The sequence below is a fragment of the Mirounga angustirostris genome, unplaced genomic scaffold (genome assembly GCF_029215605.1).
Source record: "Mirounga angustirostris isolate CCGP_5_RB_7025 unplaced genomic scaffold, mMirAng1.0.hap1 SCAF_1, whole genome shotgun sequence".
Classification (NCBI taxonomy): domain Eukaryota; kingdom Metazoa; phylum Chordata; class Mammalia; order Carnivora; family Phocidae; genus Mirounga; species Mirounga angustirostris.
This window is the reverse complement of record NW_026991709.1, coordinates 58,393,872-58,420,317: the sequence shown is the minus strand read 5'-3', so window position 1 is coordinate 58,420,317 and position 26,446 is coordinate 58,393,872. Positions and strand designations below refer to the sequence as shown.

Sequence of the window (26,446 nt, the reverse complement as noted above, 5' to 3'; positions counted from 1 at the left end):
GCTCTGATATTTTTCCAAGAATGAAGGTAAAAAACATTACTCCCCTAAGTATCCTTATGGGAGAAATGGCCTCGTTGGTGAAGGACATCCAGCTAGAACTTGGTAACCTCAAAAAGACACCAAAGACTTAGCTGTCTTTCCTGGGTGGGGTCACATGGGAAGGCGTGCCATGAACGTCTATCCTGTGCCCAGCCAGTTATGTGCCAGGAGTTGCTCTGGGGTGGTAGAGGTATTTTTTTTTGTTTGTTTTTAACTCTGTGCACTCTCCAAACATTCTGTTATTCATTGTTTTTATTGTGAGGAAATCTTTTAATGTATAACCTTATTTCCAGTATTGTTAATTTCTGAGAACTTTTCTCCATATTTTGTGGAAATAAAATTATAAGTATGTTACTTTTTTCTAGAACAGAGAGAGTTTGTGATATTTGGAAGAGAATTATAATCCAACATGAAATTGAGTACAAAACTTAATCTGTATCTGTGTATGAAATGTTTGATAATGTACATTGATAAAAGTACCCATTTTGATGAACAAATCTACTTATTTGCAGGATTTTGATATAGATTCCAAAATACGTGCTGAGATTGGCAGGAAAACTGCTTTTAAAATTCAACAAGTGGAAAAAGAATTAGCTTGGGAAAAAGAGAAACATGAACTTGGCCTCATGAAGCTACAGAATAGGTAGGACCCATATTTCCTGCAAGTTAAGATGTTTGAGAACATATATTTGAATGAAGTTGTTTACAGTGGCTTAATCGAAGTGGTCAGGTAAGAGGTGTCCTAGAGTACCTACTAACTCTTTTTTTTTTTAAAAGATTTTATTTATTTATTTGAGAGAGAGAATGAGAGAGAGAGAGAGCATGAGAGGGGGGAACGTCAGAGGGAGAAGCAGACTCCCCGCTGAGCAGGGAGCCTGATGTGGGACTCGATCCTGGGACTCCAGGATCATGACCTGAGCCGAAGGCAGTCGCTTAACCAACTGAGCCACCCAGGCGCCCCGAGTACCTACTAACTCTTGAAATCTCAAGAAAGCCTCTTGTCACTGCTACTGATATCTTCTTGAGCTTTCTGAGAAATTTAAATCTGGGAAATGTAACAATTAGATTTTTTAGAGAGCTGGGGTGGCTCAGTCATTTAAGCATCTGACTCTTGATTTTGGCTCAGGTCATGATCTCAGGGTCATGAGATCGAGCCCTGTGTCGGGCTCCATGCTGGGCATGGAACCTGCTTGAGATTCTCTCTTTCTCTCTCTGCTCCTCCCACCCCCCTGCTCTCTCTCTCTGTTTCTCTTAAAAAAAAAAAAATTAGATTTTTCAACTCAACACCCAAAAAATGATTTAAAAATGGTCAGAAGACATGAACAGACGTTTCTCCAGAGAAGACATCCAGATGGCCAACATCTCTCATCATCAGGGAAATTCAAATAAAAAATGCAATGGGATATCACCTCATACCTGTAAGAATGGCTAAAATCAAAACCACAAGAAACAGCAAGTGTTGGCAACGATGTGGAGAAAAAGGAACCTTCGTGCACTGTTGGGAATGCAAACTGGTGCAGCCACTGTGGAAAGCAGTATGGAGGTTCTCAAAAAGTTAAAGATAGAACTACCTCATGATCCAGTAATCATGCTACTGGGTATTTACCCAAAAAGTACAAAAGCACTAATTCAGAGGGATACATGCACCCCTATGTTTATAGCATCATTTTTTACAGTAGCCAAATTATGGAAGTAGCCCAAGTGTCCATGAATAGATGAATGGATAAAGAAGATGTGGTATATGTATACAATGGAATATTCAGCCATAAATAGGAATGAAATCTTGCCATTTGAAATGACATGGATGGACTAGAGAGTAATGCTAAGCAAAGTAAGCAGTCAGAGGAGGATAAATACCATGACTTCACTTGTGGAATTTAAGAAACAAAACAGATGAGCAAAGGGAAAAAACAGACAAACCAGGTAAATGACTCAAATATAGTGAATGAACTGATGGTTACCAGAGAGGAGGTAGATGGAGGGATGGGTGAGATAGGTGATGGGGATTAAGGAGGGCACTTGTTGTGATGAGCACCGGGTGATGTATGGAAGTGTTAAAATCACTTATATTGTACACCTGAAACTAATATAACACTGTATTAACTATACTGGCATTAAAATTTAAAAAAGGAATAGTACAAAAATTTTTTTTTAATTAAAAATTAGATTTTTTATAAACCAAATGATGTAATAAACATTTGTTTTCTGTTTTTGGCAAGTTACTTATTTTATATCTAGTTACCACATGAGCAGATACATCTTTAAAAAATAAAAAGCTAGAATGAAAAGACTTATAATGAAAGACAACTTTCTGTCCAATCTCTCTCGTGTACCAATAGGGCTCCCCATGAGGAAATTGCTTTTATTTTATTTTATTTTTTTTTGCCTTTTTGAGATGTAATTTACATTCAGTAAAATGTATAAATTTTAACTGAACAGCTTAATAAATTTTTACAGTTATATATCACATATATCCACTACCCAGGTTAAGAACATTTATAGCACTCCAAAAAGTTCCCTGTGGCCCCCTCCCAGTAAATATTAGCTCTCCAGAGATGAATGTTTATCACATTAGTTTTGTCCATAAACTTCATCATACAAATTGAATGTTGCAGTGTGAATTCTTTTATATTTGGCTTCTTTTACTTAGCATCATGCCTAAGATTATCTATGTTGTTGCAGGTAGAAGTAGTTTATTCTTTTTCATTGTTTTGTAATAATCTTCTATGCTTATACCATGTTTTATTTATTCATTCTACTGTTGATGGATATTTGAGTTGTTTCTATTTTTAGCTATGATGAATAATGCTGCTATGACCATTCTTGTGCATGATTTTTGGTGGACATAAGAACTTATTTGTTTGCTTTATAACCAGGAGTGGAACTGCTGGGTCATAGATTATATGCATGTTTGGCTTTACTAGACACTGCCAAACAGTTTTCCAAAAATGGTTCAACCAATTTATACCATGACCATCAGTGTATGAGAATTCCAATTGATCCCCATTGTATTAGTTTCCTAGGGCTTCCATAACAGAGTACAACAGACTGGTTGCTTGAAAGAACAGACAAAAGTTCTGGAGGCTGAAGTTCAAAATCAAAGTATTGGTTGAGTTGGGTGTGGGGTTTTTTTTGTTTTTGTTTTTGTCTTTGAAGGGAGATAGGTTTTTATTTATTTATATTGAAGTATAATTGACATATATTAGTTTCAGGTGTACAACCTATTGATTCAACAATTCTATGCATTACTTAGTACTCACCACAATAAATGTAGTCACCATATATTATTACAGCGTTATTGACTATATTCCTTGTGCTGTACTTTTCATCTCCAGGACTTATTTTGTAATTGAAATTTGTTAATCTTCTCTTTTTTCTTTTTTAAGTAATCTCTACACCCAATGTGGGGCTTGAACTCACAACCCCAAGATCAAGAGTCACATGCTCCACCAACTGAGTCAGGCAGGCACCCCTATTAATCTCCTCTTAATCCCCTTTGTCTATTTCACCCATCCACCCACCCACCTCCCCTCCAGTTTGTTCTCTGTATTTAAGAGTGTTTTTGTTTGTTCACTTGTTCTGTTTTTTAAATCCCACACATAAGTTAAATCTATGGTATTTGTCTTTCTCTGTCTGACTTATTTCACTTTGCGTAAAACCCTCTAGGTCCAGCCATGTTGTTGGAAGTGGCAAAATCTCATTCTTTTTTTTATGGCTAATAGTCCATTTTATGTATGTATGTATGTATACATACATATACATGCATGTATGCACATATATGTGTATATACACACATATATACATACACATATACACACACATATATACGTATATATACATACATACATACCACCTCTCCTTTATCCATTCATCTATCAATGGACACTTGGGTTGCTTCCATATCTTGGCCATTATAAATAATTCTGCAATAAACGTAGGGGTGCATATATCTTTTCAAACTAGTGTTTTTGTTTTCTTTGGGTAAATAGGCAGTACTGGAATTACTGGGTCATATGATATTTCTATTGTTCACTTTTTGATGAACCTCCATACTGTTTTCCACAGTGGTTGCACCAATTTACATTCCCACCAACAGTGTATGAAGGTTCCTTTTTTTTTTCCCCCACATCCTCACCAACACTTGTTATTGCTTTCTGATGCTAGCCATTCTGACAGGTGTGAGGTGATATTTCATTGTTTTGATTTGTATTTCCCTGGTGATTAGTGATGTTGAATATCTTTTCATGTGTCTATTGGCCATCTGTGTGTCTTCTTTGAGAAAATATCTATTCAGGTCCTCTGCCCATTTTTTTTTTGAAGTAAGCTCTATGCCCAACTTGGGTCTTGAACTCATGACCCTGAGATCAAGAGTCACATGTTCTACCATTTGAGTCAGCCAGGTCCCCTATCCTTTGCCCATTTAAAAATTGGATTGTTTGGAGTTTTTTGGTGTTGTATAAGTTCCTTATATATTTTGGATGTTAACTCCTTGTTGGATAGATCATGAGCAAATGTCTTCTCTCGTTCATTGGGTTGCCTTTATGTTTTGTTGATTGTTTCCTTTGCTGTGCAAAAGCTTTTTTTTTTTTGGTGTAGTCCCAACAGTATTTTTTTTTTTTTTTCTGCTTTTGTTTCCCTTGCCTGAAGAGATATATCCTTAAATGTTGCTAAGGGTGATATCCAAGAGATTACTGCCTATGTTTTCTTTTAGGAGTTTTATGGTTTTAGGTCTCACATTTAGGTCTGTAATCCATTTCGAGTTTATTTTTGTGTATGGTGTTAAAAAATGGTTCAGTTTCATTCTTTTACATATAGCTGTCCAGTTTTCCCAACACCATTTGTTGAACAGACTGTCTTTTCCCCATGTGTATTCTTATTTCCTTTGTTGTAGATTAATTGACCATATAAGCATGGGTTTATTTCTGGGCTTTCCATTCTGTTCTTTTGATCTATGTGTATATTTTTGTGCCAGTACCATATTGTTTTAATTACCACAGCTTTGTAGCATATCACAAAATCTGGGGATGTTCTACTCCAGCTCTGTTGTTTTTCTCAACAAAGGTCTTTGTGGTTCCATATAAATTTTAGGATTACTTGTTCTAGTTCCATGAAAAATGCTATTTATTACTTTCATCAGAGACCTGGGAGGGAGAATCTGCTCCATGCCTCTCTGAGCTTCTGGTGTTTTGCCAGCAATCTTTGGTGTTCCTTCCTGTAGATGCATTATTCCAAATCTGCCTTCAAGTGGTGTTCTGTGTTTTTTCACATAATCTCTCTGTGCATGTCCAAGTTCCCACTTTTTATAAGCACACCAGTAATGTTGGATTAGGACCACTCTAATCTCATAACTTGATTACCTCTGTCAAGACCCTATTTCCAGATAAAGTCACACTCTGAGATACTGGGAGATTTCAAAGTATCTTTCTGGGTGGATACCATTCAACCTGTTATGGTACCTGGACTGGATCGCCCAACGGAAGAACCAAGTGGCACCCGGAGATCTTGGAGGATAGGAGGTTTATTTAGTGCCGGCAGGCTCAGAGTAGAGTGATCTCCAAAGCTCTGAGCCCCGAGCACAAAGGGGGCAATTTATACACTTTTACTTCTGTGTACTTGGCACTTTTGGTGCGTGCACGAAGCGGGGCAGGGAGAAGAACCCGGATTGGTGCATGTGGGAAGGAAAGCAGGGAGAAGAACCCGGAAGAGCTCTGGGGCAAGGACTGGGATTCTCTCTCTGGCTAGGTTGGCTATCTTAGGACACAGATTTTCCTTGTCAAACCCATAACACTCATGCTTGTCATCACTTGATATTGTCATTTGTTTAAGTTTCAGCCATTCTACAGTAATATCTCAATGTGATTTAAATTGGCATTTCCCTGATGAGGAGTGATCTTAGCCCCTTATACTTATTGGTTATTTGTATATTCTCTTTTCTTAGGTGTTCAAGTTCTTTATTCATTTTTAAAATTGGGTTTTAAGAGTTATTCATATCTTCTTGATAGGAATCTTTTGTCTTGTAGATATAGAACACATGTATTTGTGATACATATATATGTGTGTGTATATATATATATATACACACACATATATATATGATGCATGTGTCTGTGCATGCATGTAAAATATCTTGCTCTAATCTGTGGCTTGCCTTTTCATTCTCTTAATGGTGTCTTTTTTTGAGCAGAAGTTTTTAACTTTAATAAAGTTCATTTTATCAGTATTTTTCTTTTATGGTTCATGCTTTTATGTTGTAGTTAAGGAATCTGTGCCTATTCCCAATTTATGAAATAATTCTCCTGTGATTTATTCTAGAAGCTCATTTTTTTTTAAGATTTTCTTTATTTGACAGAGAGAGAGTGAGAGAGCACAAACAGGAGGAGCAGCACAGGGAGAAGGGAGAAGCAGACTCCCCGCTGAGCAGGGAGCCTGACTCAGGGATTGATCCCAGGATGCTGAGATCATGACCTGAGCCAAAGTCAGACACTTAACCCACTGAGCCACCTAGGTGACCCTAGAAGCTCTATTGTTTTACCATTATCTGTATTGGTTTTTTGAGGTGGTATAAGATGGAGATCATGTGTCATTTGTTTTTTTTTCCTTTTTTTAAAAAATTTTATTTTATTATGTTATGTTAATCACCATACAATACCTCATTAGTTTTTGATGTAATGATCCATGATTCATTGTTTTTGTATAGCACCCAGTGCTCCATGCAGTATGTGCCCTCCTTAATACTCATCACCGGGCTAACCCATCCTCCCAACCCCCTCCCCTCTAAAACCCTCAGTTTATTTCTCAGAGTCCATAGTCTCTCATGGTTCATCTCCCCCTCCAATTTCTCCCCCTTCATTTTTCCCTTCCTTCTCCTAATGTCCTCCATGCTATTCCTTATGCTCCACAAATAAGGGAAAACCATATGATAATTGACTTTCTCTGCTTGACTTATTTCACTTAGCATAATCTCCTCCAGGCCCAACGATGTTGATGTAAAAGTTGGGTATTCATCCTTTCTGATGGCTGAGTAATATTCCATTGTATATATGGACCACATCTTCTTTATCCATTCATCCGTTGAAGGGAATCTCGGCTCTTTCCACAGTTTGGCTATTGTGGACATTGCTGCTATGAACATTAGTGTGCATATGGCCCTTCTTTTCACTACTGGGGTAAATACCCAATAGTGCAATTGCTGGGTCATAGGGTAGCTCTATTTTTAATTTTTTGAGGAACCTCCACACTGTTTTCCAAAGTGGCTGTACCAACTTGCATTCCCACCAACAGTGTAAGACGGTTCCCCTTTCTCCACAACCTCTCCAACATTTGTTGTTTCTTGCCTTGTCAATTTTTGCTATTGTAACTGGTGAAAGGTGGTATTTCAGTGTGGTTTTGATTTGAATTTCCCTGATGGCTAATGACAATGGACATTTTTTCATGTGTCTGTTAGCCATTTGTAGAAGTGTCTGTTCATGTCTCCTGCCCATTTTTTGACTTGATTATTTGTTTTTTGGGTGTTGAGTTTGAGAAGTTCTTTATAGATCTTGGAAATCAGCGCTTGGTCTGTAGTGTCATCTGCAAATATCTTCTCCCATTCTGTGGGTTGCCTCTTTGTTTTGTTGACTGTTCCCTTTGCTGTGCAGAAGCTTTTTATCTTCATGAAGTCCCAAAAGTTCATTTTTGCTTTTGTTTCACTAGCCTTTGGAGATATATCTTGAAAGAAGTTGCTGTGGGTGATGTCAAAGAGGTTACTGCCTATGTTCTCCTCTAGGATTTTGATGGATTCCTGTCTCACATTGAAGTCTTTCATACACTTTGAGTTTATCTTTGTGTATGGTGTTAGAGAATGGCCGAGTTTCATTCTCCTGTATATAGCTGTCTAATTTTCCCAGCACCATTTATTGAAGAGACTTTTTTCCATTGCATATTTTTTCCTGCTTTGTCAAAGATTATTTGACCATAGAGTTGAGGGTCCATATCTGGGTTCTCTATTCTGTTCCATTGGTCTATATGTCTGTTTTTGTGCTAGTACCATGCTGTCTTGGTGATCACAGCTTTGTAATATAGCTTGAAATCAGGCAATGTGATGCCCCCAGCTTTGTTTTTCTTCTTCAACATTTCCTTGGCAATTCGGGGTCTTTTCTGATTCCATACAAATTTTAGGATTGTTTGTTCCTGCACTTTGAAAAATGTCATTGGAATTTTGATCGGGATGGTGTTGAAGGTATAGATTGGTCTGAGTAGTATAGACATTTTAACAATGTTTATTCTTCCAATCCATGAGCATGGAATGTTTTTCCATCTTTTTGTGTCTTTATTTTCTTTCATGAGTGTTCTGTAGTTCCTAGAGTACAGATCATTTACCTCTTTGGTTAGGTTTATTCGGAGGTATCTTAGGGTTTCTGGTGCTATTATAAATGGAATCGTTTCTCTAATTTCTCTTTCTACAGTTGCATTGTTAGTGTATAAGAAAGCAACTGATTTCTGTGCAGTCGTTTTATATCCTGCCACATTACTGAATTGCCGTATGAGTTCTAGTAATTTGGGGATGGAGTCTTTTGGATTTTCCACATAAAGTATCATGTCACTTGCAAAGAGAGAGAGTTTAACTTCTTCTTTGCCAATCTGAATACCTTTTATTTCTTTTTGTTGTCTGATTGCTGTTGCTAGGACTTCTAGTACTATGTTGAACAATAGTGGTGAGAGTGGGCATCCTTGTCGTGTTCCTGATCTTAAGGGAAAGGCTCTCAGCTTTTCCCCATTGAGAATGATACTCACTGTGGGTTTTTCATAGATGGATTTTATGAACTTGAGGAATGTTCCCTCTGTCCCTATACTCTGAAGAGTTTTAATCAGGAAAGGATGTTGTATTTTGTCAAATGCTTTTTCTGCATCAGTTGAGAGGACCATATGGTTCTTCTCTCTCCTCTTATTAATGTGTTCTATCACATTGATTGATTTGTGAATGTTGAACCCCTCTTGCATCCTGGGGATAAATCCCACTTGGTTGTGGTGGATGATCCTTTTAATGTATTGTTGGATCCTATTAGCTAGAATTTTGTTGAGAATTGTAGAATCCATATGTATCAGGGATATTGGTCTGAAATTCTCCTTTTTGATGGGGTCTTTGCCTGGTTTGGGGATTAAGATAATGCTGGCCTCATAGAATGAGTCTGGAAGCTTTCCTTCTGTTCCTATTTTTTGAAACAGCTTCAGGAGGATAGGTATTATTTCTTCTTTGAATGTTTGGTAGAATTCCCCAGGGAATCCATCAGACCCTGGACTCTTATTTTTTGGGAGGTTTTTTGATCACTGCTTCAATCTCGTTACTGGTTATTGGCCTATTCAGTTGTCAGTTTCTTCCTGTTTCAGTCTTGGGAGTTTATAGGTTTCCAGGAAGGCATCCATTTCTTCCAGGTTGCTCAGTTTATTGGCATATAGTTGTTGAAAATAATTGCTAATAATTGTTTCTATTTCCTTGATGTTAGTTGTGATCTCTCCCCTTTCCTCCATAATTTTATTAATTTGGGTCCTTTCTCTTTTCTTTTGGATAAGTCTGGCCAGTGGTTTATCGATCTTATTAATTCTTTCAAAGAACAAGCTTCTAGTTTCCTTGATCTGATCTACTGTGTTTCTGGTTTCTAATTCATTGATCTCTGCTCTAATCTTAATTATTTCTTTTCTAATGAATGGCTTTGGCATCGTTTGTTGCTTTTTCTCTAATTCTTTAAGGTGTGAAGTTAATTGGTAAATTCGGGATTTTTCTATTTTTTTGAATGAGGCTTGGATGGCTATGTGTTTCCCCCTTAGGAACACCTTTGCAGTATCCCATAGGTTTTGGACTTAAATGTTTTCATTCTCATTGGTTTCCATGAATTGTTTAAGTTCTTTTTTGATTTCCTGGTTGACCCAAACATTCTTTTTTTTTTTTTTTAAGATTTTATTTATTTATTTGACAGAGAGAGAGACAGCGAGAGAGGGAACAGAGGCAGGGGGAGTGGAAGAGGGAGAAGCAGGCTTCCCGCCGAGCAGGGAGCCCGATGCGGCGCTTGATCCCAGGCCCCCGGGATCATGACCTGAGCCGAAGGCAGACACTTAACGACTGAGCCACTCAGGTGCCCCGACCCAAACTTTCTTGAGCAGAGTGGTCTTTAGCTTCCAAGTGTTTGAATTTCTGCCAAATTTTTTCTTGTGATTGAGTTCCAGTTTTAAGCATTATGGTCTGAGAATATGCAGGGAATAATCTCAGTCTTTTGGTATTGGTTGAGACCTGATTTGTGACCCAGTATGTGGTCTCTTCTGGAGAAAGTTCCATGTGCGCTCGAGAAAAATGAGTATTTTGTTGTTTTAGGGTGGAATGTTCTGTATATATCTATGAGGTCCATCTGGTCCAGTGTGTCATTCAAAGCTCTTGTTTCTTTGTTGATTTTCTGCTTAGATGATCTGTCTATTGCTGAGAGTGGAGTATTGAGGTCTCCTATAATTAACGTATTGTTATCAATATGACTCTTTATTTTGGTTAACAGTTGGCTTATGTAGATGGCTGCTCCCATGTTGGGGGCATAGATATTTACAATTATTAGATCTTCTTGTTGGATAGACCATAGACCCTTTAAGAATGATATAGTGCCCTTCTGTGTCTCTAACTACAGTCTTTAGCATAAAGTCTAATTTGTCTGATATAAGAATTGCTACCCCAGCTTTCTTTTGAGGTCTGCTGGCATGGAAGATGGATCTCCATCCCTTCACTTTCAGTCTGGATGTACCTTTAGGTTCAAAACGAGTCTCTTGTAGACAGCATATGGATGGGTCCTGTCTTTTTATCCAGTCTGCAACCCTGTGCCATTTTATGGGAGCATTTAGGCCATTCACACTGAGAGTGATTATTGAAATATATGAATTCATAATGTTGCCTATCAAGACCTTGTTTTTATAGATTGTCTCTGTAAATTTCTGCTGTATCACTCTTGGGGTCTTTCTCCTCTTATAGAACCCCCCTCCTCCTTAATATTTCTTGCAGGGCCAGCTTAGTGGTCACATATTCTTTCAGTTTCTGCCAGTCTTGGAAGCTCTGCATCTCTCCATCCATTCTAAATGACAGCCTTCTTGGATAAAGTATTCTTGCCTGCATGTTCTTCTCGTTTAGTACCCTGAATATGTCTTGCCAGGCCTTTCTGGCTTGCCAGGTCTCTGTGGATAGGTATGATGTTATTCTGATGTGCCTCCCTATGTATGTAAGGAATCTCTTCCCCCTAACTGCCCTTAAGATGGTTTCCTTGGTTCTAAGATTTGTGAGTTTTACTATTACATGCCAGGGCCTAGGCCTGTTTTCCTTGATCTTGGGAGGGGTCCTCTCTGCCTCTAGGACACGAATGTTTGTTTCATTCCCCAGATTAGGGAAGTTCTCAGCTACCATTTGCTCAAATATATCTTCTAGTCCTTTCTCTCTCTCTCTCTCTCCACCCCCTCAGGGATCCCAATAATTCTGACATTGGTATGTTTCATGGTGTCACGTATTTCTCTGATTCTATTTTCATGGATTTTGAGTTGTTTTTCCCTGGCCTCCTCTTTTTCCTTCTTGTCTATTAATTGGTCTTCTAGATCACTAATTCGTTCTTCTGCCTCGCTTACCCTAGCTGTTAAATTATCTAGATGAGATTGGATCTCACTGATAGTATTTTTAAGTTCTGCCAGTTCAGCTTTCATTTCTGCCCTTAGAGACTCTATGTTGCCATTAATTGATTTCTCCATTCTAGCTATCATCTTTACAATTGCTACCCTGAATTCCATCTCCAACATCTTGGATATATCTGTATCCATTTGTAAATCTGTGGCATAAATCATAGTCTCTGAGTCTTTCCTATTTTGGAGGTTCCTCCTTCTAGTCATTCTGTTGAAGGGTGGTTGAGGGAATGTATAGAGTCCAAATTATTGACCACAACCCAAGCAAGAGGCATCTGTTTTATAGGGACCTTAGGGTTGCTGGCCTCTTGCTTTCCCAGCCTGTCTTCTGGGGGAGGGGCCTGCCACTGTTAGGCAACCCTATTTGGGCAGAGTTGCCCTGCACCCTGTGGTGGGGGATGGGCTCAGTGAAAACCATTTTTTGGGGGCTTTTGTTCTCTGGCAGCTTTCCCTGGTGGCTTTCAGCATCTCTTCCAAGAGTCAGAGCGAAGAGATTGTTTCCAACCCTCTGCCTCAGAGCAGAGAGATTGCAGTCTGTTCTTCAGTGAGCTCTCCAAGCCACACTATCTCTGTTTCTGTCTATGCTGCTATAAACTGCAGCGTCCTGGGTTGTGCGCCCCTCAGCAGGGCTCCCAGTCCTTGCCTCCAGGTCAGGCATGTCTCTGCCCTTTGTGCTTCTAAAACCACCAGCTACCCCCAGTTCACAGGCATGGCCCTGCCCGCTCTAGGTTTCAGTTGGGGCCGGGGGGGGGGGGCTGCCCTAAAGTCCTTTCCCTGTTGTTACCAGTCTGCGAGTCTTTGCCCGGTCCCCAGAGCCAGAGGCTATCACTCACCGGTGGTGCAGGATCCCCATGGCTCCCTCGCCTTTCCGTTTATCTTCTGATATGTGCCTATGGAATCACAGCTCCCTGCTTCATACCTCGAAACCAACTTCTTGCAATATTCTGTTTGTAGGGATCCAGATCTATCTTCTTACATCTCAGGCTGATTTTGTGGGTGTTCAGAGTGGTCTGGTAGATATCCAGCTTACTTCCATGGACCGGTTGGAATAGGGTCCTCTACTCCTCTGCCATCTTTTCCTCCCATGTGTCGTTTGTTTCTAAATGGATATTCAATTGACTTAGTATTATTTGTTGAAAAGACCATCCTTTCCTCATTAGACTGTAGTGATAGTTTTGTCATAAATCAAGTAACTGTATATATATGTATACATATATATGTGTATGTATATATGTATGTGTGTGTATATACATTATATACAAAATATATGTATATGTATTTATATACACATATATTTATATATATATATATATATACACACTATATATATGTTCATTTCTGAACTCTTCATACTATTCCATTGGTCTGTCTGTGTTTGTGCTAGTATAACACTATTTTAATTATTCTTGACATCTGATATTGTAAGTCCTCTGGCTTTGTTCTTCATCTTCAATATTGCATAGGTCCTTTGCAACTTGTCAATTTTCATCAAAAAACCTGCTAAGATTTTGACTGGAATTACACTGAATCTATAGAACAACTTTGATGTAATGGATTTTAAAATAAATATTGAGTATTTTAATCCACAAATATGATAGATCTTAAAGAGAATCCACTTTTAATATCTCTTCTAGTGGTTATAACCATACATCTAAATAATGTATTTATATGAATTTATTAATCATTATTTATTGATTTCCTAGTATCATAGTTAAGGATTTTGTTCACTTTAGTGTGCTCATGCTTTTCTCTATTTCCTGAACATATAAAATATAATAACTGCTTTAATGTGCTTGTCTGCTAGTTATATCATCTGTGTGTTTTCTGGGTCTATTCTATTAGTGGAAAATTTTTTCTTTATTTTGGATTATATTCTGCTTCTTTGCCTGCCTGAAAAATTTTGATTAGATGCCAGACATCATGAATTTCACCACATTTCACATGATTGCTGGGTATTTTTTGTTACTTTTAAATATTCTTGAGTCTTATTTTGGGATTCAGTTAAATTACTTGGAAATAGTCTGAGTTTTTGAGGCTTGCTTTTAATCTGTGTTAGGCAGATTAAGTCTAGGCAGCCTTTCGTCTAGAGCTGATTTTTCCTCACTGCTATGATAAAATCCTTCTGAGTACTCTATCCTATGACCTATGTATTATGGGGTTTGTGGGAACACAAGCTCTTCCAACCTATGTGAAGCCTGGGGATTATTCTGCCTGCTCTCTTCTGGTGATTCTTTCCCCAGCTTCACGTGGACTCATCACATGCATGTAGTGATCAATAATCACCTGAAGCCTGGAAGAGAGATCTTCAGAGATCTCTCCCTATGCAACAGTTTCCTCTCTGGTACTCTGCTCTGTGATTCATGGTACTTGTTACCTGATATTAATACCTGAATATTTGAATCTTGGAATTATATCTAGATGACTACCTGCCAAGAGATGAAAGTAGCTAAGAAGTTCTCAGGAAGAAACTTCAATATAATATATGCTATGTTTGGCTTTAATAAATATTCATACTATATTTGTGAATGTATACATATGGCGAGTATGAATCTTAAACTAGTGAGGCTCATTGTCCCAGCCTGCCTGCTTCTTTCATTTGTTTGAGTCTATGGTTTTTGTACTCTTCTGGAGCAGGTAGCTTTTGATGAGGCCAGGAGCCTCTGTTCCCAGGATCGAATACACATGCAGTCCTTATCTTTGGGACCTTGTATCTCCCCAGAAGCTGCCAGAAGCAGGGAATACGTACCCACAGCTCTAGGACCCAATTTGTCTATCATCCCCGCTTGTCAAGTGAAACCTCTTCCCCAGTCTTCTTGCCTTCAAGTACTTGCTTCCTTAATTCCCTGCTTTCTCTCCCTGTCCAGGCTGCACCCTCCTCAGCTTTGTGTCTTCACTAAATATATGGAAGGAAATAAGTTACCTTGCTATCTGATTGGAGTGGGGGAGAGAATAAAGTTACCACTGGGTAACACTGGGTACTACCAGTGTTTTCATCTCTACCAATCTAATAGACCAAATGTGATAACTCTTGCTTGAATAATTTGCTTTTTTCTGATTAGTGGTGAAGTTAAGCATTTCTTTTCATATGTTTGTAGTTCATTGATATTCTTCTGAGCATTTCTTTTCATACATTTATAGTTCATTTATATTTAATCTTCTGAGAAAGATTCCTTGTTTATTTTTCTTTGAATTTTATTTCTCCCCTTAGTTTTATTCACTATTTCTGTATTTTTTTTTAATTATACATATTGGAAACACTTTTACTCTGCCATTTGCCTTAAACTTTGTTCACATTTTTCTAACTATGCAGAAGTTTTAAATTTTGATGGGACCAAAACCATCCATATCATGTTTTCTGTGTTTTATGGAAAGACTAAAATTTAAAGTAAAACTCCAGAAGTCAAGAAGATGAAGAGAATAAGTTTTATTGTGATGAGAAAAATACTATGCTATAAGAGAAAAGGGAAAATTAGAAATAGTAAGCCATTTAAAAGAAGAAATGGAGTTCAAAGGATTGGATTAAAAAGTAGTAAGAAAGGCAGATAAACTAAGAATAATTGCTATATACATAAATAAGTTAAATTCTAAAATTAAAAGATTTGGGGAATAATTATGAACCAGTGCCAAAAAATAGCAACAATTAGCCATTAATTGATAAAGAACAAATTCCTGTGGGTCTAAAAGAAAAGTGAACTAGATGGTTATAATCCTGAGTTTAATATTTTTTGTAGAGGCAAAAAGGGTAATATATTTGAGCCATATATATATACACACATATATATATTGCATGTATATATATGAGATATCTCATATGAGATGATAGGCGGATTTTGTCAGAATTTGATATGATCCACTTACCATTAAATTACAGTCTGCCTGAAAGTTTTTCATTTTTCTACATATTAGCAAAACAAAGGCATTATACTGATTAATAATTGTCTGTTAAATGTTTTCATTAGAAAGAAAATTCTACTTGCTCTTTGAGTCTTATGCAACTTCTATCACATCACATTGGTTAATATGCATTGTCAAATTTTGGATCTAGCACAATATAATATCATTTGTAAGCATAGTGTGTTGTGGTTTTATTTTATTAATCATGCAGAATTATTAAAATGGTATAATTGATTAAAATGGTGACTATTGCAAATACTTGTTCTATTTTCTTTTTTTCAGATTTCGTGAGTCATTGGAAAGTGATACTATTGTGGTTCATGCCATACAAAGTGATCACAAGATATCCTCCTATAGGCTTGTGAAGCCGTCTAAGTATTCCAAGTCCAAACGAACAAGTCTATCAGACAGAAGAACAAGCAAATTGGAGAGGTTAGAAAAAGAGGGAGCTGGAAGAAAGGATAGCCAGAAAGATACAGGTAGGCTAAATAACAAAAAGGCTTTTAAATCCTTACTTATTAAGGTTTCAAAACTGAATTTTCTTTTTGTAGGCAGTACCTTTGAACCCTTTTTGATGGCTTGAGCTCCATCTCTTGTCTCTCTTAATTTATTCCTTTGGAATAAAAATCAAGAGAGATGGCGTGTGTGGTATGGCTGAGAATGGGAAGCCATGTTCCTCCAGCAAATGCTCCACACCATCTCTTAAATGCAGGCTGCTAAAGAAAACCCACCCTGGTTATGTGACTGAGTGGGTTAGAGTACTTGATGCTGCTAATTTTTTACTTCCAACATCGAACTATTCTTAAATTTAGGCTTTCTTGGTTGCTCGTTTCTGGGCAGTGTTTCCTTGCAGATTCTTAGGCCCTACCCCAGAATGTGGGGATAGAACATGACATTTCAAACTATTTTCCAAGAGCATATGCTTTAAACAGAATGATGAGCTGAGAATTCAGGTGTGAAAAGAGTACCTCTTAATCTCTGCAACCTGTCTCTCATAACTGCCCACAGGATGACTGTAGATGAGTAGGAGGAAGGCAAGAATTCTGGGAATGACTTGGAGGGCCCAATCAAAAATAAATAAAGGACAGCACAGTTAGTGCTCATGATATAGTACTGACATTAATGCTGCTTTATCCTCTTCATTGAGAAAACTTTCATGGCTCCTTTCAGATAAATTCTGTAATTGTTTTCCTGGTATTTAATCTGTCCACAGTATATCCCTATTCTGTTTCCTATTAATAGTGCATTTTCATTCTGTTCTACTGGTATTTTTAGCTTATTGTCTTGCTCACTGCTCCCTAATTATGCCTGATACTTTTATACCCAGGTTCCTACTGGAGTGACTAATTCATTCCCCTCCTCTCTGAATTTTAACAGTTCTTAGAGATTCCAGATTGAATTACACTTTTGTTATAAAGTATGACCACCCAAGCCACATTAAACTCCTGCTTTTCCATATTCACATATATTTGAAATATGAAAGGTGAAATTATGAGTTATAACTATATGACCATCCCATATTATTATTTAACTTTTTTTCCAAAGTATATCTCTAAAGTATATCTCTCTGTAGCTTGAACATACAGTAAGAAATTGCCTCAGCAGATATGTAATTCTTAAACCACAGGTTTGTTTGCATGTTTCTGACCAGTTTTTCAATTGGCCACAGACCACTGCAGTCGGTATGTATCATCTCAAATATACATGTCAAATAGGACTCGCTTGCTTTCCCTACCATATCACAAATATTCCTACCCAACTTCTCAGTTTGTATGTCAGTGGCTCCTCATTACTTATCTTGTTTTCTAATTATTTTATATATGTCTTGCCAACTTTTCAATAAGGTCCTTTAGAGCAAATCCTATGACTTAGATCTCTTTATTTTGGTGTTCTAAAATACTTATTATGGGGTTAAATTCATGTTAGTTGTTTAACAAATACTGTGATTTACAGATTCATTATATTCTGTTTTTTAAAACATGACAGGTTTAAAAAAATATTTGAGAATTTCATTTTGATGTTTCAAGAAGATTGAAAAAAAAAAATGTTGACTCTCTATACAGGTGGGAGCATTGGTGTGCCAGAAGAATCAATTATAGAGAAAGGGAAGAAATTTCGGCCTAAAACCCTAAGTGAAATTATGGTGGAAAATCAAATTGAGAAAACAAAGAAACTTATATTAAAAGCTGAAAGGGCCCAACTTAAGATTCAGCAGCGAAAAAAAGAATGGGATGAACTGTAAGTGAGTGTGTTTTTGTTTTCTTTCTTTCTTTTTTTTACCTAAACTTTTTCATTTTAATATGTTTCAAAATATCTTTGAAATAGAAACAGAGATGGAGTATTGAAGATCTTTTAGAGTAGTGATACCTTGGTGGAACTTCTATGATCCTTAGGGTTTTGGGCCCAGGAATTCCATTTTGTGAATACAATCAGGGATTTTTAAGGATTAAGAAATTCCTATCTATTCTAACATAAAGTTATTTTTCTTTATGTTCTAATATCTTACAGTTTGGACTTTTACCTTTAGGTCTCTCATCATCTAAAGTTGACTTTTAAAAACCCTGATATGAGGTACTTTTATTTAACAAGTACTTTTTTTATTTGTTTTATTTGCCACCTATAGGTATGTTTGGTGAAATGTCTCTTCATGTCTTTTGCCCATGTTCAAATAAGATTGTTTGCTATTTTGCTGTTAAGTTCTGAGAGTTCTTTATATGTTCTAGATACCAGTCCTTTGTTGGTTGTGTGATTTTCAAATATTTTCTCCCAGTCTGTAGCTTGTCTTTTCATTCCTTTAATAGGGTCTCTTGCAGATAAAAGTTTTTAATTGTGTTAAACCCAATTTGTCAATTTTTCCTTCTATCAGTCTTGTTTTTGGTGTCGAGTCTAAGAACTCTGCCTAGCCCTAGTCCCCAATGATTTTCTCCTATTTTTTTTTTCTGAAAGTTTTATAGTTTTACATTTTACATTTAAGTCTACGATCTATTTGGTATTCATTTTTGTATAAGGTGTGAGATTTAGGCATTTTTTGTTTTTGCCTGTGGATTTACAATTGATCTAGCACCATTTATTAAAAAGGCTCTCTCTCCTCCACTGAATTGGTTTTGCAATTTTCACCTTTGTCAGAAATCATTGGGGCATATTTGTGTGTGTCTATTTCTGAGTTCATGTTCTGTTCCATTGATCTATGTGTCTGTCACTTTGCTGAAAACACACTGCCTTGATTACTGTAGCAATGTAATAGATCTTGAAATTGGTCCTCTCATTGTATTCTTTTTTTTTCCCCAAATTGTTTAACCATTCTAGTTACCTTGCCTTTCTATATAAACTTTAGAATACTTTTGTCTGGGGCGCCTGGGTGGCTCAGTTGGTTAAGCAGCTGCCTTCGGCTCAGGTCATGATCCCAGGGTCCTGGGATCGAGCCCCACATCGGGCTCCCTGCTCAGTGGGGAGCCTGCTTCTCCCTCTCACACTCCTTCTGCCTGCCGCTCCCCCTGCTTGTGTTCCCTCTCTCTCTGTCTCTCTGTCAAATAAATAAATAAAATCTTAAAAAAAAAAAAAAGAATACTTTTGTCTGTATTTACAAGTAAAATCTTGCTGGAATTCTGATAGAAATTGTGTTAAAGCTGTGTATCAGTTTGGGGAGGGGGAATTGACATTTATTATGTTGAATCTTCTAACCCATGGACATAGTATGATTCTCCATTTATTTAGATCTTCTTTGATTTCTTTCATCAGTGTTTTGTTTTCAGTGTAAAAGTCCTACACATATTTTGTTCGAATTAGACATAAATGTTTCACTTTTTTGGCAATGTAAATGATATTGTGCTTTTAATTTTGGTATCTTATGTGTTCATGTTCATTGTTAGTATAGAAATACAATTGATTTTTTTGTATGTTTATCTCGTATCCTGTGGCCTTGCTGAACTGTTATTTTCTGAGAGTTTTTTAGTAGGTTTCTTAGGATTTTCTGTGTGGACAATCTTGTCATCTGTAAATAGGGACAGTTTTATTTTGTATCCAATTTGTTTGTGTCTTATTTCCCTTATTTTCTTGTTGGGCTGGCTAGAATTTCCAATATAGTGTTGAAATAGAATGGGACATCTACAACTTGTTCCTGATCTTAAGGAGAAAGAATTCAGTATTTGAATGGTATATTGGTTTTCATTCTTTTACTTCAACCTGCCTATATTATTATGTTTGAAGTTGATGTTTTATTGACAGTATACAGTGGGGTTATGTTTTTTAATCCACTCTGTTAATCTCAATTCTTCAGTTGGTAGATTTAGACCATATCACTTACATAATTTACACATGGATTTACTTATATATTTACACATGTAATTATTGATATTTCAGGCTTATATCTGCTATTTTATATTTTTCTGTTGTCTGTATTTTTTATTAGTTTCAGAGGTAGAATTTAGTGATTCATCAGTTGCATATAACACCCAGTGCACATTACATCACATGCCCTCCTTAATGCCATTCACCCAATTATCCCTTCCCCCCACCAACCTCCCCTCCAGCAACCCTCAGTTTGTTTCCTGGAGTTGAGTGTCTCTTATGGTTTTCTTCCCTCTCAATTTCCATCTTATTTTATTTTTCCTTCCCTTCCCCTATGTTCATCTGTTTTCTTTCTTAAATTCCACATAAGTGTAATCATATGGTATTTATCTTTCTCCAACTGACTTATTTTGCTTAGTATAATACCCTCTAGTTCCATCTACATCATTGCAAAATATGGAAAGAGCCCGGATGTCCATCGACAGATATATGGATAAAGAAGATGTGGTATATATATATAATGGAATATTACTCAGTGATCAAAAAGAATGTTCTCTGTGGTTTTTTTGTTTTTATTTTTTCATGATTTCCTGTGGCTTACTTGAATATTTTAGAGTTCCAATATGATTATAGTGTTTTTGAGAGTATCCCTTTGTACAGTATTTTTAGCATTTTCTCTAGGTATTATATTATGTATACACAACTTATACAGTCTACTGGTGTTGATGTTTTATCAGCTTGAATGAAATGTAAAAAACTTACCTGCCTTCAAGTCCCTTTACACCCCTCACTGCCTCTTATTTCCCTTGTTTATAGTATAATTGTATATTTTCTCTACATACATTTCAGACATTGTTATAGTTTTTTTAATCATCAAACATAACTTAGACAATAGTAAAAGTAAGATGTATTTGCCAATATTTTTACTATTAAACATTTTAATCTCTTCCTTCTTGATGTTCCAAAGTTCCTTCTTCTATAATTTCATTTCTGCTTAGAAAACTTCCTTTAGCCATTGTTTTAGGGTTGGTATGTGGTGATAAATTCTTAGCTTTCCCTCACCTAAGAATGGCTTGATTTCTCCTTCATTCTGGGAGGATAGTCTTACTAGACATAAAATTCTGTGTTGACATTTCTCTTTTTCAACATGTGGAAAATATTGTTCTTCTTTCTGCTGGCCTCCATGGTTTCTTATGATCAATCTTCTGCCATTCAAATTGCTTCCTCCCTATATGTAAGGTGTTATTTTTGTCTTGCTGCTTTCAAGATTTTTTTTTTTTGTCCTTAGTTTTCAGAAGTTTGACTATAATGTGTCTTGGTAAATCTTTGAATTTATTCTTTTTGGGAATTCATTAAACTTCTTGAATCTGTATACTTGTATCTCTGGCCAAATTTGGGAAGTTTTCAGCTGTTATTTCTTTTCTTTTCTTTCTTTTCTTTTTTTCTTTTTTTCTTTCTTTCAGTCCTGTCCTCCTTTTCCTTTCCTTCTTGGATTCCAGTGACACAAATGTTAGATCTCTGAGGCTCTGTGTGGAGATTTTTAAAAAAAATTTTATTATTTGTTTGTAGTGTATTTTTTTGTTATTCAGATTGGATAATTTCTATTGTTCTATCTTCAAATTAATGATTCTTTGTCTCCTCCATTCTGGTGTTGACCCCATCTATTAAGTTTTACTTTGATTACTGTAGTTTTCAGCTCTAAAATTTCCATTTGGTTTTTCTTTGTATCTTCCATTTCTTTCTGAGACTCTATTTTTCCATTTGTTTCAAGCACCTTTCTAATTGTTTTTTGAAGCACTTTATAATGGCTGCTTTAAAATTGTTGTCAGATTATTCTAACATCTCTATCATCTTGGGATTGGCAACTGACAATCATCTTTTCTTATTCAAGTTGAGGTCATCCTGATTCTTGGTATGACAAATGATTTTTTATTGAAATCTGTACATTTGGGGCATTATGAGACTCTGAATCTTATATATACATTCAGTTTTAGCTGTCTTTCTCTGATTTGAGCAAGATAAGAAGGAATGCCACCTCATGGGTATAGAAGTCCAGGTTACCCATTTTTTCCCCAGTTGACACCTGAGGAAGGAAGGGGCACTTGCTGGTCAGCAGTTGGAGTTCTGGATCCCTACTAGGCTGCTCTGATATCACTTTGCTCTCTAGTTGTCTTCCATTGATGTTGTGGAGGATGGTCAAGGTCTTCACTTTCCACTAGGCTTCCTCAAACACTACCCCAGCAAGGAGGGGTTGATCACCTTGTTACTACTGGGCAAGGCTTAGATGTCCAGGCTCCCTATGGACTCTCCACTGTAACTGTGGTAGGGAGGCTTGTTACCACACACTGGGGAGGAAGCCCTGGTCCCCAGGGCTCACCTCCTTTAACACCATCCCTGTAGGGGTTGTGTTGCCTTGTTAAAGTCTGCTGGTGGTAAAAGTATAGACTCCCCACTTGACCTTTGCAGGCTGGGTGAAGGTTGGGCCACATTTGTGTGTGTGTGTGTGTGTGTGTATCTGTGCACACATGTGCATGCGTGCTGCATGGCTAGAGTAGAGCGTTTATTATCTAAAAAGTTTTCTGTATTATTAGTCTCTTTTCTTGATCCTTTAGCTAGAAAGAGCAAGATTTTGTTGGGCTTTTATTGTCTAAACCCTTTGGTATTTCTAGTTGCCATTTTCTTTAACTCCATGCCTGAGATATATGAGGTAATAAGAAAGTCTAGAGATTTTACCATCATATACTCCCTCAGGTCCCAAGGTTCTTTGTGGTCTATCTTCTTCTTTTCACCTTTCATTATATGTACAACATGAAGGGTTGTATATATAATGTTTAGGGGTTTTATTTGTACTTGCCAGGAAGATTTGAATACATAAGTCTATTCCCTTTTTCAGAAGTGGAAACTCTTTCCATTGATTTTATTATATTTACCTTTAATCTGGTGTTTTTTTTTTTAAAGATTTTATTTATTTGAGAGAGAGAGAGAGAGAAGAGGGGGCATGAGCAGGGAGAAGGAGCAGAGGCAGAGGGAGAAGCAAGCTCCCCACTGAGCAGGGAGTCTGATGTGGGACTCAGGCCCAGGACCCTGGGATCATGACCTGACCTGAAGGCAGATGCTTAACTGACTGAGCCACCCAGGCACCCAGTCCTCTCTATATTCTTGATGAGTTTAGCTAAAAGTTTATCAATTTTGTTTTTATCTTAAAAAAAAAATGCCCAGCTTACTTTCATTGATCTTTCCTATTGTCTTTTAAATCTCGATTTCATTTATTTCTGCTTTGATTTTTGTTATTTCCTTCTTTCCACTAACTTTGGGTTTTTGCTTTTTTTTTTTTTTCCTAGTTCCTTGAGGTATAAGGTTAAGTTAGTTGCTCAAGGTTTTTCTTGTTTCCTGATGTAGGCATTTATCACTATAAACTTCCCTGTTAGAACTGCTCTTCTTGCATCCTATACATTTTAGGTATGTTGTATTTCTATTTTCATTTGTTACAAGATATTTTTGATTTCTCTTTTGATTTTTTTACTGGTTATTCAAAGTATGTTTAATCTCCAGATATTTATGAATCTTACAGTTTCTTTATTGTAATTGATTTCTAGTTTTATACCTTTGAGTTTAGAAAAGATACTGGATATGATTTCAAGCTTTTTAAATTAATTAATACTTGTTTTGTGGCCTAACGTGGTTTATCCTGGAGAATGTTTCATGTGCATTTAAGAAGATGTGGTATATATATACAATGGAATATTATGCAGCCATCAAAAAACACGAAAATTTGCCATTTGCAAGGACGTGGATGGAACTAGAGGGTATTATGCTAAGTGAAATAAGTCAATCAGAGAAAGACATGTAACATGATCTCACTGATATGAGGAATTCTTAATCTCAGGAAACAAACTGAGGGTTGCTGGAGTGGTGGGGGGTGGGAGAGATGGGGTGGCTGTGATAGACATTGGGGAGGGTATGTGCTATGGTGAGCACTGTGAATTGTGTAAGACTGATGAATCACAGACCTGTACTTCTGAAACAAATAATACATTATATGTTAAAAAAAAAAAAAAAGAAGAAGATAGTAGGAAAGGAAAAATGAAGGGGGGGAAATTGGAGGGAGAGATGAACCATGAGAGAATATGCACTCTGAGAAACAAACTGAGGGTTCTAGAGGGGAGGAGGGTGGGTGGATGGGTTAGCCCAGTAATGGGTATTAAAGAGGGCATGTATTGAATGGAGCACTGGGTGTTATACGCAAACAATGAATCATGGAACACTACATCAAAAACTAATGATGTAATGTATGGTGATTAACATAACATAATAAAATAAAATTAAAAAATAAATAGAAGGTAGTCATTTTAAAAAAATGTATATTCTGCTACTATTGAATGGAATGTTTGTAAATATTTAAGTCCATCTGTTCTAACTTGTTATTTAAGTCCAATGTTTCCTTATTTTATTTATTTATTTATTGGGTCTGGATAAACTAGTTTTGTTTTATGTTTGGATTCTTTCTCTTTATGGTTTTTATATCTATTATAGGTTTTTGCTTTGTGGTTACTGTAAGACTTACATAAAACATATCAGTCTATTTTAACCTGATAATAACTTAACTCTGAACACATGCTAAAGCTGTATTTTTAACTCTCCCAACACTTTGTTTTTGATGTCACAATTTACATCTTTTTACCTTATATATCCATTAACAAATCATTGTCGTTATAGTTATTTTTAATTCAGTTGCCTTTTAACCTTTATGCTAAATTTAAAAATGATTTACCCACCAGCATTGATATTAGAGTATTCTTAATTTAGCTATATATTTGTCTTTATTGACAAAATTTATACTTATATATGTTTTCCTATTAGTAGTTAATGTCCTTTCACTTCAGCCTGAAGAATTGACTTTAACATTTCTTGAAAGCCTGGGCTAATGGTAATGAGCTCCTTCAGCTTTTGTTTGTCTGGAAAACTCTTTATTTCCCCAATGCTGAAGGACAGTTTTGTTGGGTAGGTTATTTTTGGTTGACAGTCTTTTTCTTTTAGCACTTTGAATTTATTATGCCACTCTCTGCTTGCCTACAAAGTTTCTGCTAAAAAAAATCTGCTGATAGTCTTATTTTTCTTATATGTGTATATATATAACAAGTTGTATTTCTCTTGCTGTTTTAAAGATCTTCTCCTTGTCTTTAATGTTTGACAATTTGTTATACTGTGTCTTGGTGTGGGATTTTTTGGATTTATTTGTTTTAAACTTTCTAGGCATCCTGGATCTGGATGTCTATTTATTTCCCCAGGTTAAAGAATTTTTCAGCCATTATTTCTTTGAATAAGACTTATGACGACCTTTCTCCATTTAGGACCCCTGTAATGTGAATATTAATTTGCTTGTTGATGTCTTTTAAGTCCCTTAAGCTATGTTCACTCTTTTTAATTCTTTTTTCTTTTGCTCCTCTGATTGGGTGAATTCCACTGCCCTGTTTTTTGAGTTTATCAATCCTTTCTTCTGCTTAATCTAGTTTGGTGTTGAACCCCATTTTTAAACATTTCAGTTCAATTATTCTTCACTTCTGGGTTTTCTCTTTGGCGTGATCTTATATTTTCTATCTCTGATGAAATATTCACTTTGTTCACACATTGTTTTCCTGACCTTGGTAAGCATCTCTATGAATATTGTATTAAACTCTCTGTCAGGTAAATCACTTTATCTCCATTTCATTAAGGTCTGTTTCTGGAGTTTTATCTTGCTCTTTAGTTTGGAACATGTTTTTCTCCTTCTTCATTTCCCTTGACTCTATGTGTTGGTTTCTGCACATTAGAGAAAACAGTCACCTTCCCCAGTCTTTATGGAGTGTTCTCATGTAGGAGGTGTTCACTCTGGCCTGGACTCAGTCTCTCTCTCTCTTTTGTTTTATGTTGAGGTGGGTTTATTGACAAGGAAAGATGTTTACAATATATTAATGAAAAAGCACATAGGACAACAATATAATTTGGGAGAGTATCAATAAAATGTAACAGTGGTTGTCTCTAGGTGATAGGATTATGGGCCTTACAGGACTTTTTCTTTCTTTTGCCCAGTATTGAGCCCAATGTGGGGCTTGATCTCATGACACTGAGACCATAACCTGAGTCAAAATCAAGAGCTGGACCCTTAAATGACTGAGCCACCCAGGTGCTCCTTAACCCTAAGCAACCATTTCTTGTCTCTATAGATTTGTCTATTTTGGACACCTTATATACATGGATTCTGTGGTCTTTGTGGCTGGCTTTTTTTGCTTCATAAGACTTTAAATTTCATCCATGTTATAGCATGTATCAGTACTTCATTCCTTTCTATGACCAAACAATCCATATCATATTTATCAGTTCATCAGTTGAAACACATTTAGGTTATATCCATTTTTTCACCATTATGAATAATGCTGTTAAAATTTGTGTAATTTTTGTGTGGACATATGTTTTTAATTCTCTTGGGTAGATACCTAGGATTGGAATTCCTATATGCTAACTGTTCAACTTTTATTTTTTAATTGAAGTGTGGCTGACACACAATGTTACA

The 26,446-nt window shown here is 36.5% G+C and overlaps 1 protein-coding gene across 2 annotated transcripts in view; it reads left to right on the top strand.

Moving 5' to 3' along the window:
* CFAP44 (cilia and flagella associated protein 44) overlaps window positions 1–26,446 on the top strand; it is a 140,813-nt gene that overhangs the window by 63,791 nt on the left and 50,576 nt on the right. For both annotated transcript variants that reach the window (XM_045902872.2, XM_064590201.1), the window contains 3 exons: window positions 552–682; window positions 15,892–16,088; window positions 17,673–17,847. In XM_045902872.2, coding sequence (XP_045758828.1) covers window positions 552–682; window positions 15,892–16,088; window positions 17,673–17,847 — 503 coding nt within the window. The remainder of the gene's footprint in view (window positions 1–551; window positions 683–15,891; window positions 16,089–17,672; window positions 17,848–26,446) is intronic.